Source organism: Columba livia, chromosome 1 (genome assembly GCF_036013475.1).
Source record: "Columba livia isolate bColLiv1 breed racing homer chromosome 1, bColLiv1.pat.W.v2, whole genome shotgun sequence".
In the NCBI taxonomy this organism is placed as follows: domain Eukaryota; kingdom Metazoa; phylum Chordata; class Aves; order Columbiformes; family Columbidae; genus Columba; species Columba livia.
This window is the reverse complement of record NC_088602.1, coordinates 210516365-210528950: the sequence shown is the minus strand read 5'-3', so window position 1 is coordinate 210528950 and position 12586 is coordinate 210516365. Positions and strand designations below refer to the sequence as shown.

The following is a 12586-nucleotide window of genomic DNA, read 5'->3' as shown; positions in this document are numbered from 1 at the left end:
CTCTTCACTACAAAGTGTGATGGGGGAGACATCAGCATCAGATGAAGCAAGATGGACACAGGAAAATGTTCTTCCAGCAGCAGGACATGTCACCCAAAGGGGCTCCATCCTTGGAGGACTTCAAGACCCAATGTGGAAGGACCTGATCTGCCCCTAGAAGTGATTTGGCTTTGTCCAGAAGGTTGGATACAGACTTCCTGTTGTCTCTTCCCACCTCAACTACCCCATGATCCCGCCTCACTGAGAACCTCTACACTGGCACCACCAGCTCACCAGCATCACCAGTTCCACATTATTGAGCCATAACGGACCCCCCCGACCACGGTGCCTTCCCCACTGCACATGCTGCTGTTGGCGCAAGCAGAAAGACGACCTGATTTTAATGGGAAAAAAACCCCCAAAACAAACTGAAACAAAAGAAAACACAGAAGATGTCTGCTAAAAAACCGCCCAAGACGACGTCTGCCAGCCTGGGAACCCGGCCCAGGAACACGGAACATCCTTGACAAGAGCAGGTGGGAGCTCAGGGTCATCGTAGATAAGTGTCCAACAAAGACGCTGCTGTAACCTGAGGAACAAAGGCGCTGCTGTAACCTGGGGAACAAAGACACCACTATAATGAACTGACCTGCGACAGCAAAAATCAGCACCGGCTGCTCCAGGAGCCGCTGTCCTGCGCCCACTCGTGCATCTACACTAAAGACATAAAATAACTCCCTTTTTACCCCAAACCGAGGCCCTGCAGGGATTAATCCCAGGTGAATATACCTGTACAACCCCTTGGACCCTCGCTGGGGGTGCCCAACTTGGGCCACCGTGACATCCATCGTCTTTCAAGTGAAACTTCATCCATTGTCAACTGGCCCCACTCCCGGGAGCGGTTTGATGAACGGCACCGGTAATAATTCAAATGGTATATTTTGAATTTTTTATATATGTATAGGTGTGCATATAAGTAATTAATCATAAATATACATTTATATGCTTGCTTTTCTGCTAGTAATTTTGTAGTAACTTGTAATACACACTTGCTTTACTAATCATAATTACACTTGACTTAGTAATAGTAATCTGTAATAGTAATAGTAGTAATAGTAATCTGTAATAAAGCAATTTGTGGAAACGAGGCACCGTGTCCTTGTGTACTCCGGGGTCTTCTGACCCCACTGTTGCCACCGCCGCGCACCCGTGGGCTGGGTGGTGACTGTGACCACGACCACCAAACCGGGTGCGTGGATACGCGTCCTCCCTGAGCGCCGAGGAGGACGTTATCAGTTCCTCCCTAATTTGGCTGCTCTTTTATTGACTTCGCCAAATCAAGCGGACACTTGGGCTCCTGGGAGCCCTTCCTCTCTGCCCTGTTGCTGCCGGCTGTGTGGGGACAGCGGACGTGGCGTTGGTGAGAAGGGCCCCAAGAGCCCCTGGGGCTGTATATAGGGGAGTATATATGTCCTCGGGGGCTGAGGCTCGTCTGCACCCACTCACCATGAAGATCCTCCTGGTTTTTATCGCCCTCGTGGCAGCCGCCCGCAGCGAGAAGCTTTTCACGGGGTGAGTCCTGCCGAAAATAGGGGGTGGTGGGTCACCTTGCTTGGGGACAGGGTTTGGACTGAGAGATATCCAGCCTTGTTCATCCTCCTTTGGGGTCAGTGATGAGGGTAACATCCCAAAGGAGGGAAATCCATCAGCTTTTGATGCACTATTAGTTTAGACTGGATCTGGGGAACACTTTCTTCCCCAAAGGGCTGTGGGGCATTGGAACAGGCTGCCCAGGGCAGTGCTGGAGTCACCAGCCCTGGAGGGTTGAACAGACAGACATGAGGTTCTCAGGACATGGGGCAGGGACAGGCCTGGGGTAACGATTGGACTCAGTGATCTTGAGGGTCTTTTCCAACCAAAATGATTTGATGATTCTATGAACAGCTCCTTCCCCCCTCATCCTGTAATCCCTCCCCCATGTCCTGATGTCTCTGCCTCCCTTACAGGGACCAGGTTCTCCGCATCACGGCCAGCGATGAGGAGCAGATCACCCAGCTCAGGGTACTCGGGGAGCAGGCAGAGCTGCAGGTGAGTGCGATGGGGCCTTGAGCTCCCTCCAGCATTAAACAAACCCTGATGACATCCAGGGCTCCCTCCTCCTTTTGGCCCATTCAATTTTCCTTCCCATTTTGGGTACGTTTAATTTATATGTAAATTGAGAACAAGTCTTATGAGGAGCAGCTGAGGGACCTGGGGGGTTCAGCTGGAGAACAGGAGCTGAGGGGAGACCTTCTGATCTCTGAACTGCCTGAAAGGAGCTTGGAGCCAGGGGGGTCGGGCTCTGCTCCCCAGGAACAAGCGCCAGGAGCAGAGGAAACGGCCTCAAGTTGCGCCAGGGGAGGTTGAGGTTGGATGTGGGAACAATTTCTTCCCCAAAGGGCTGTGGGGCATTGGAACAGGCTGCCCAGGGCAGTGCTGGAGTCACCAGCCCTGGAGGGCTGGACAGACGGACATGAGGTTCTCAGGACCTGGGGCAGTGCCAGGGGTGGGTTAACAGTTGGACTCGATGATCTTGAGGGGCTTTTCCAACTAAAATAGTTCTGTGATTCTATTCTATAATCTGCATCACAAAGCTGATGTAAGGAGATACTTCTATTGAATTAAAAAGCAAAACTAGCACACGGCAACCCCAGTGTCTCATCATTTCTGCTCAAATCACAGAAACTCCTCATTCAAAGGGATGTTTGCAACCAACAAGTGACTTGCAATGAAAAACACTTATGTAGAAGATCCATTGAGGGAGGCAAAGGGACCTTGACCCTTCCTGGTACCCACACATGTTCCCAAACTTGTCCAAACACCTTTTAAAATCCTTCAGTGGAAACTCGTATGAGAGCCTATTTGGTGCTGGGGAGCTCAGCAGATGAGCACCAGCACAGGATAGGGCCAAGCTCTCTCCTCTCCTCCACACCAGGTTGACTTTTGGCGTCACCCCACCAGCCCTGGCCACCCGGCCGACCTGCGGGTGCCCTTCTCCAGCCTCCCAGCCGTTAAAACCTTCCTGGAGTCCAACAACATCTCCTACAGCATCATGATTGAGGACGTGCAGGTAAGGACTGCGGTGGGGAGCAGTGGCTCAGTCCCAATAGAAGGTCCAAAAAGTTGGAAAACAGGAGGAGACGGAAGGAAAACCCAACCCCCTGTGCCTTCCAGCCTGTTTGTAGTTGGTGGCTTTTTCTTCCTCCTAAACAGGAATTGTTGGACGAGGAAAAGAGAACCATGATGAAGTCCAGGAGGAAAGAGAGAAGCACCAGCACATTCGATTTTGCCTCTTACCACACGATAGACGAGGTACTTTGCTCTGCAGCACATTCGCTTCATCTTGCTGGGGGTCGTGCTCAGCCCGTGCCGTGGTTGGATCCACGTGGTGACATTCACAGTGGCAGCAAGACCCCCTGGGACACGCCTCTCCTCCTTGGATGGAGGTTTTAGCTGATCCAGGAGACCGGGCATCCCTCCACGTGCAGTGTGGCCTGTCCCGGCACCTTCCCAGCTCGCTGGAAGACATCTTGGTCTCTAATGCCAAGAAAGGCCTTGAGGTGCTGGAGCGAGTGGAGAGAAGGGAACGGAGCTGGTGAGGGGCTGGAGCACAAGTGTGATGGAGCGGCTGAGGGACCTGGGGGTTCAGCTGGAGAACAGGAGCTGAGGGGAGACCTTCTGATCTCTGAACTGCCTGAAAGGAGCTTGGAGCCAGGGGGGTCGGGCTCTGCTCCCCAGGAACAAGCGCCAGGAGCAGAGGAAACGGCCTCAAGTTGCGCCAGGGGAGGTTGAGGTTGGATGTGGGGAACAATTTCTTCCCCAAAGGGCTGTGGGGCATTGGAACAGGCTGCCCAGGGCAGTGCTGGAGTCACCAGCCCTGGAGGGTTGGACAGACGGACATGAGGTTCTCAGGACACAGGGCAGTGGCAGCATTGGATAAACAGCTGGACTTGATGATCTTGAGTGTCCTTTCCAACCAAAATGATTTGATGATCTTCAGCTTCATTTTGGGGGGTCAAGCCCTGTTGCTTGGAGCCTGGTGGTGGCTGATGGAGGTTGTGACGGTGTTGGGGCGTCTCTGGGCTTTTTTCCCCATTATCCCCATCATCCCCATCATTCATCTGCTTTTGCAAAAACCTTTGCCATATGAACCTCTCTACCTGCACAAAGGTCCAAGCACTTGGTCTTCCTCAGGGAAGAACCTGGTCTTCTCCAGAGGAGCTCTGCATGTCATGTCTGATGCTGGATACACTAAATATCAAAAGGAAAGTGAGGGTGAGCCTCGTGATCCAGCAGCTGTTCCTTTCAGATCTACAACTGGATGGACATGCTGGTGGAGGATCATCCCAACCTTGTTAGCAAGATCCAGATTGGGCAGAGCTATGAGAACAGACCCCTGAACGTGCTGAAGGTGGGTACCAGGGTCACCTTCACCTTGCCCAGCCCTCGGAGAACACGCGGCTGAAATCCATGTTCTCCATCCAGTTCAGCACTGGGGGTTCAAATCGTTCGGCTATTTGGTTGGACACCGGCATCCACCCGCGGGAATGGATCACCCAAGCCACCGGCATCTGGACAGCCAACAAGGTAACCACGTGCCCTGGAACACCAGTTCTTACCCCACCCTGCGATGCTGCTCAGTTGTGTCCCTTGTCCCCAAGGGGTACCGAGCTGGACGGGGCTCTGAGCAACCTGGTCTGGGTGAAGATGTCCCTGCTCATGGCAGGGGTTGCACTGGATGAGCTTTGAAGGTCCCTTCCAACCCAAACTCTTCTATGATTCTATGATCTCCCACTCTCCTCCCCCTGGAGATTGCTGAGGAGTACGGCCAGGACCCCTCTGTCACCGCCATCCTGGACAGCATGGACATCTTCTTTGAGATTGTCACCAACCCTGATGGCTTTGTCTTCACCCACAGCTCTGTGAGTGCAGGGACACGGTGGGGTGGGGGGGACATGTCCTGCACTTGTTTTCAGCAGCCTTGGCTGGTCATGGTTTTTGAGCGGTGAGGAATGACTTTTGAGCAGGGCCTGTTGTGACAGGACAAGGGGTGATGGTTTTAAACTAAAGGAGGGAGATTTAGGCCGGACATGAGGAAGAAATTGTTGCCCTGAGGATGGTGAGAGCCTGGCCCAGGTTGGCCAGAGAGGTGGTAGATGAACCATCCCTGGAGACATCCCAGGCCAGGCTGGACGGGGCTCTGAGCAACCTGAGCTGGTGAAGATGTCCCTGCTCATGGCAGGGGGGAACTGGGGGAGCTTTGAAGGTCCCTTCTGACCCAAACCCTTCCAAGATTCTACAAAGCCAACCTCAACCACTTCAACTCAACCTCCCCCACTCAACCTCAACCTCTTCAACCTCCTTGACCCAACTTCAACTCCACCTCAACTTCCTCAACCTGAGCTGGTGAAGATGTCGCTGCTCACGGCAGGGGTGGCACTGGATGAGCTTTGAAGGTCCTTTGCAACCCAAATTATTCTATGATTCTAGGACCGCCTGTGGCGCAAGACAAGGTCCATCAATGCCGGCTCCCCCTGTGTCGGCGTGGACCCCAACCGAAACTGGGATGCTGGCTTTGGAGGTGAGAGCTGGGCCACCAGGTCCCCACATTGGGCATCACTGGTGCCTCAAAGTGTTGAAGTTTCCTGCTAGAGGGGAGATACCTGGGGGCTACAAACCTTTCCCCGGGGACACCTCTCTGCATGGTCCCAGGCCCCGGCGCCAGCAGCGACCCCTGCTCCGAGACCTACCATGGCCCTTACGCCCACTCCGAAAGCGAAGTGAAAGCCCTCGCAGACTTCATCCTTGGCCACGGGAACGTGAAATCCGTCATCTCCATCCACAGCTACTCCCAGATGCTGCTTTTCCCCTACGGCTACAAGACAGCACCCTTGCCCAACCACCAGGAAATGGTGAGATGGCCCCAAAATGTAGACGTGGGGCTGTGAGCACCAGCCTTGCTGGAAAAGTCAGGTCAGATCATCGCAGGACCCTCCCTGCTCCTCCCATTAGATACAACCTGCACATTGGAGCCCATCACTTGGTTCTTGGAGGGAGGGTAGTTGCAAGATGTACCTCCCATCCATCAAAAATTTAGGGTGTTTTGGGGAAAAGCAAGAGCAGAGGGGGCTCTAGACCACGCTGCCCCCTGTTTTCTGTTGCCCAAAGGTCTTGGCCCACCAGTTATCACCACTTGTGGGCTCTTCCTTGCAGAACGAACTGGCTAAAAAGGCGGTGAGCGATTTGGCCGCTGTGTACGGGACAAAATACACCTATGGCAGCATCGCAGACACCATCTGTAAGTGTCCCTCATCCCGTGGTGTCGTGTCCACCACGAACGCTCAGCGTTGGGGTCACATCTCCCCTCTTCTCCCCACAGACGCAGCAGACGGCACCGCCGTCGACTGGGCCTACGACAACGGGGTGAAATATTCCTTCACCTTCGAGCTGAGGGACTCGGGACGATACGGTTTCCTGCTGCCCAGCGCCCAGATCATCCCCACCGCTACCGAGACCTGGCCGGCGCTCTTGGACATCATGGTCCACGTCCTGGAGCATCCGTACTGAACCTGGTGTCCCCTACAAAATCCCCTTGTCTCAATAAATAATGCCGGAGAGTTTAGGGTTTAAGGCTGGCACCTGTATTTTTTCCATGCTAGATTTCAAAAAAATGGTGAAAAAGGATCCCCAGCCCTACAGGTTTATTCTTCCCCTGTGGCTTTGACCCTGCAAGTTCCCATCTGTTGGGGACAACACCCTGAAGGACTTGGGAAGGGATGGGTGTTTTTTAGGCAACTAAATGCAAATTTGTGGGGTTTTGGGCAACTTTGTTCCATTGTCCCTTCCCCAGGGCTGACACTGGGCACCCTCAGGGCCATCGCTGGTGCAAAGCACTTCCAGGTATTTGCTGTTTTATTTTTGCCACCAGGGATGATGGTCACCTGCTCTGACCTCTGTCCTGTGATGACCTTTAAACCAATTTCCGTGCCAGCATCACCATGACCACAGTTTAGGCGTCCAGCTCACTGAGCCCCCCCTGCCAAAATTCACAGAGAATCATGGAATCATTTTGGTTGGAATACATGTTCAAGATCAAGTTCAACCATTAAGCAACCCCTGGCACTGCCCCATGTCCCTGAGAACCTCATGTCCGTCTGTCCAGCCCTCCAGGGCTGGTGACTCCAGCACTGCCCTGGGCAGCCTGTTCCAATGCCCCACAGCCCTTTGGGGAAGAAATTGTTCCCACATCCAACCTCAACCTCCCCTGGCGCAACTTGAGGCCGTTTCCTCTGCTCCTGGCGCTTGTTCCTGGGGAGCAGAGCCCGACCCCCCTGGCTCCAAGCTCCTTTCAGGCAGTTCAGAGATCAGAAGGTCTCCCCTCAGCTCCTGTTCTCCAGCTGAACCCCCCAGGTCCCTCAGCCGCTTCATCACACTTGTGCTCCAGCCCCTCACCAGCTTCACCACATCTCACGTTTTTCTCAGCCCAGTTTAACGCTTCTCCTCCTCACAGCTCCGTGGGCAGTGGGATCTTGTCACATCATCAACTCTTGCATCACCAGTGGGTGACTCTGCAACAGCTCTGGCCGGTTCCCAGGACAAGTTTAGCCAGGACCAGGAGTGCTGCAGATCGAAGGACAGTGGTGTCCAGCCTTCGGTGGTGTCCAACCTTGGCCGGTGTCAGCCGGAGCCTTCCCACGGCCCTGGGAAAGGGGACAGCTGGGGGTCACCATCCCCATGGGATTTAAGAGGCTTCGGGTTGCTGTTGGGACACAGAACAGGCTCTTTCCAGCGACCATGAGGGTCCTCATCCTGTTGGCTGCCCTGGTGGCAGTGGCCACCAGCACCGAGACTTTTGTTGGGTAGGGGGTCTGGCTGGCGGGGGGTGGCCGGGATGGGGATGGTGGCACCGGTTGGGACAGAAGGAGCTGGTTCAGCCCTGAGGGGACAAAGACACGCAGTGCGAATCCCCAGGGTGGGGGGTTGGATGGAGTGGGGGTTAAGCTGGACCTACAGAGGCCAGAGCTTGGCCCCGTGCCCCCCCAGCACCCGCTGATCCCGCAGGCACCAGGTGCTGCGCATCGTCCCCACCACCCATGAGGAGCTGCAGAAGGTGCAGGAGCTGCAAGACCTTGAGGATCTGCAGGTACGGGGTGAAGCGGCGGGGGTGGCTTTTGGGGACACCCCCAAGCTCACGTCACTTGCTTTGCAACCCCCAAGACACACTGCAAAGCAGGGATGGGGCTGGATGGGGGACAATGGGGACAAACTGGTGATATGCAAGTGAGAAGCTGGTGCTGGGGGGGGGCGCAGCAAAAGGCTGGATGCAACCCCCGCGTTTTGATTCCTCCCCTTCCAGCTGGATTTCTGGCTGGGACCCCGCGGGCCTGGGCACCCCGTCGATGTCCGGGTGCCCCTACCCAGCCTGCAGCCCCTCAAAGCCCACCTGGAGTCCAACGGCATCTCCTACTCCGTCATGATCAAGGACGTGCAGGTCAGCGGAGGCGGGGGAGACGTGGGGGTCTCGGGGTGGTGGGGGATGAGGTCTCATCCTGACCCCCCAAAACCCAGGCGCTGGTGGACCGTGAGAAGAAGGAGATGCTTCGTACCCGCCGCTGGTTGCCACTTTCCACCAGCACCTTCAACTATGACTCCTACCACAACTTGGCCGAGGTGAGAAAAAAAAACCCAAGATTCAGGGCATTTTAAGGGAAAAAATGACATCTTGGAATTGCTTTTGCAAAGCCCTTTGCTCCATGAGCAGCAAGGGCAGGGGATGAGCCAGGCGTGACCCCCCCATCCCTTGTCCCCACCTCCAGATTTATGACTTCATTGACCTGCTGGTGGCTGAGAACCCCAACCTGGTCAGCAAACTTGAGATCGGGCGGTCAACGGAGGATCGGCCCCTCTATGTGCTCAAGGTGAGGATTTGGAGTTCGGGGGGTGGCCAGAGAGGGGACAGGGACAAAGCTGGACCCCCCCATCTCCACTCTTCCAGTTCAGCAAAGGGGGGACGAACCGTCCAGCCATCTGGATCGACACTGGCATCCACTCCCGAGAATGGGTGACACAAGCCAGCGGCGTCTGGTTCGCCAAGAAGGTACGGGCACCTCCTGGCCATGCCTGATGTCCCCAAAGGGCCACGAGGTCCTGCAGCCACCATGGCGGCCAGCCCCATGGAGGGACGGTCATCCAGAACCCCAAACTGCCATCCTCTCTAGATTGTCTCAGACCATGAGCGAGATGAAGGTCTGGCCTCCATCCTGAACGAGATGGACATCTTCCTGGAGATTGTCACCAACCCCGATGGCTTCGCCTTCACCCACACCCAGGTATCACCCCGGCTTTCCTCACCCTCGCCACGCTGGAGGGGGATGAGGAGCATCTCCATGCTGCACATGGAGGCCTCCAAAAGCCCAAATCCTCCTTGTCTACATTTCCATGGGGTGGGAAGGGAACCACCGGGACCCTTTAGACACCCCAGCTGGCAGCCCCATGCCTGCTGGAGGCTGGTGGAGCTCTGGCCACCAGCTGAGACGGCTCCATCCTTCCAGAACCGCATGTGGAGAAAGACCAGGTCCCGGCACTCGAGCTCCACTTGCATTGGTGTGGACCCCAACCGCAACTGGGACGCAGGTTTTGGAGGTCAGAGCTCTCCCACTGTCCCCACAGAGGGGTTCTGCCCTCCAGGTGCAGGTTCTGAGGCCATTTCTGTCCCAGAAAGATCCACTGGTGTCCCCCGGGGAAGAGATGGGATTTGCTCTTTGGGTCAGAGATGTGGGTTTGGGCTCCACCAGGAGCAGGTCCCCTAGTGACCAGCATGGTGGGGACCACAAAAGAAAACCATCATAAAACATCTAGGAGGAGCCCCATGAGGGTTCCTTGAAGGGTGGGAAAAGCTCTTGGGCTTGGAAATAGTAAACACCCTTTGACCTTGTGACTCTCTGAGCTACCCAACTGCCACCAAAGCCACTAAACACCCATGCTGTGTTTTGACATCCCCACAGGGACCGGCTCCAGCTCGAACCCCTGCTCGGAGACATACCGTGGACCCTACGCCAACTCGGAGCCCGAGGTGAGGGCCATTGTGGACTTTGTGAAGAACCATGGGAACATCAAGGCTTTCATCTCCATCCACAGCTACTCCCAGCTCCTGCTCTACCCCTACGGCTACACCAGCACCCCAGCGCCCGACCACCAGGAACTGGTAGGGTGATGTGGAGGTTTGAAGGGGGGTGGGATGACGTGAGGCTGTTCTTCTCCTACACAGAGGACCAACCTCCATCATAAAATTAGAAGCATTTTCACAGAATCCCAGAGTGTCAGGGGTTGAAGGGCCCTGGAAAGCTCATGCAGTGCAATCCCCCCATGGAGCAGGAACACCCAGATGAGGTTACACAGGAAGGTGTCCAGGCGGGTTGGAATGTCTGCACAGAAGGAGACTCCACAACCCCCTGGGCAGCCTGGGCCAGGCTCTGCCACCCTCACCCCCAACAAGTTTCTTCTCAAATTTAAGTGGAACCTCCTGTGTTCCAGTTTGCACCCATTGCCCCTTGTCCTGTCACTGGTTGTCACTGAGAAGAGCCTGGCTCCATCCTCCTGACACTCACCCTTTATGTATTGATAACCATGGATGAGGTCACCCATCAGTCTCCTCCAAACTAAAGAGCCCCAGCTCCCTCAGCCTTTCCTCACACGGGAGATGCTCCACTCCCTCCAGCATCTTTGTTGCCCTGCGCTGGACTCTCTCCAGCAGTTCCCTGTCCTGCTGGAACTGAGGGGCCACAGCTGGACACAATATTCCAGGTGTGGTCTCCCCAGGGCAGAGCAGAGGGGCAGGAGAACCTCTCTGACCTACTGACCACCCCCTTCTAACCCACCCCAGGTACCATTGGCTTCCTGGCCACAAGGGCCCAGTGCTGGCTCATGACTTATTTTGTTTGGAAAAGACCTTTAAGATCATCGAGTCCAACCATAACCCACCCCTGTCCCTGCCCCATGTCCTGAGAACCTCATGTCCGTCTGTCCAACCCTCCAGGGCTGGTGACTCCAGCACTGCCCTGGGCAGCCTGTTCCAATGCCCCACAGCCCTTTGGGGAAGAAATTGTTCCTAATATTACGCACTGTGGAGGAGACACAAGTTGTGAAGAAGCCCTGGCTCTTCTGCCACCCCTGGGGACTCCTCCCGGCCAAGGCTATGAGCTCTGGCATCACTTTTTGCCAGTGACACAAACAAAAAAACCCTCTCCTGGAGCCTCTATCCTGCAGATTTTCCCCTTTTCTGTCTCATTTCTCTCTCCTGTGTGTTCCCAGCACCAGATTTCCGAGCAGGCGGCGGCAGCTCTGGCTTCTCTCTATGGCACTGACTTTGAGTACGGCAGCATCTACTCCACCATCTGTGAGTAACGGGGGGTGGTGGCACCCCAAAAATAACCCCAAACCACCCCTCGGCTTAGACAAAAACATCCCTGATGCATCCCTGATATTTCATATCCCTCCCGTTGTTTTCCCAGACCCAGCGAGCGGCTCGACCGTGGACTGGACGTACAACCAGGGCATCAAATACTCCTTCACCTTCGAGCTGCGGGACACGGGGCGTTACGGGTTCCTCCTCCCGGCCTCTCAGATCGTCCCCACCGCTCAGGAGACGTGGCTGGCGCTCAAGGTCATCATGCAGCACGCGCGGGACCATCCGTACTGACCACGATCCGGGGGCAAATCACCTGGATTGGGGGGAAAAAGAACGAAATAAATAAATATAAAGAAAGATGAGAAATGCTTTTTGTTGGTTTTGTGGTGAAAAGCTTTTTTTGGAGGCCGACTCAGCGCCAACACTCTGTTTCCCCGAAAATAAGCCCTACCCCGAAAATAAGCCCTACCCTGAAAATAAGCCCTAGCGTGATTTTTTTCAGGATTTTTGAGGATGCTCAAAATATAAGCCCTACTCCAAAAATAAGCCCTAGTTACAGTTCATTGAAAAAGTCAATTTAAATAGCGTAAATACATGTAAAAAAGTAAAATTGGCGCTTGAACGCAGCAGGACAGATGTGACAGAAAGTGATGACTTGAGTGTATTTGAATAAATGTTGGGTTTTTGTTCAAGAATAAATGTAGATTTTTGTTCATGGAAAAATGAGACATCCCCTGACAATAAGCCCTAAGGCATCTTTTGCAGCAAAAATTAATATAAGACCCTGTCTTATTTTCAGGGGAACAGGGAATAAACAACACATGTTGGCCCAGTGGCCCAAAAAGGGGATTAAAAAGGCGTGAAAATGGTGTGATGTGAAATAAAAGGAGGTTGTTGGTTTTCGCTCTTTGGTAGAGGTTGGAAGAGGTTCAGTTTGACACTGAAAAAAGCCAAGTGGAGACCTCAGACATGGCAGCTGCGGGTTCTCATCATCCCCCGTGTGCCCAGTGGCGCTGGGACATGACGCAATGGGGTTAATGTGGTTTATTTGACGTATTTTTGTGGTTGAAAGGTCCTTCCTCAGGCCCTCGTTGTTTCTCGGATTTCACATGTGCCGCTCTGCGTTCTCCATGAGCTGTCAAAGCTCAAACTGGCAAGAAA

The 12586-nt window shown here is 54.5% G+C and overlaps 2 protein-coding genes across 2 annotated transcripts; both read left to right on the top strand.

Annotated features, from left to right (window-relative positions):
- The first annotated feature begins 1428 nt into the window (after window positions 1–1428).
- Window positions 1429–6648, top strand: LOC102098295 (carboxypeptidase A1). The gene is made up of 11 exons (XM_005504330.4): window positions 1429–1551; window positions 1986–2067; window positions 2954–3088; window positions 3232–3330; window positions 4328–4429; window positions 4504–4605; window positions 4830–4940; window positions 5509–5599; window positions 5731–5930; window positions 6232–6316; window positions 6398–6648. The coding sequence occupies exons 1-11, from the start codon at window positions 1448–1450 to the stop codon at window positions 6583–6585; spliced, it is 1299 nt and encodes a 432-aa protein (XP_005504387.2). The 5' UTR covers window positions 1429–1447; the 3' UTR covers window positions 6586–6648.
- A 1072-nt stretch (window positions 6649–7720) lies between these two features.
- Window positions 7721–11793, top strand: LOC102098115 (carboxypeptidase A1). The gene is made up of 11 exons (XM_005504329.4): window positions 7721–7877; window positions 8080–8161; window positions 8375–8509; window positions 8587–8688; window positions 8835–8936; window positions 9014–9115; window positions 9237–9347; window positions 9570–9660; window positions 10023–10222; window positions 11329–11413; window positions 11529–11793. Exons 1-11 carry the CDS (start codon window positions 7753–7755, stop codon window positions 11714–11716), a joined length of 1323 nt encoding a protein of 440 aa, XP_005504386.3. The 5' UTR covers window positions 7721–7752; the 3' UTR covers window positions 11717–11793.
- Window positions 11794–12586: the final 793 nt, after the last annotated feature.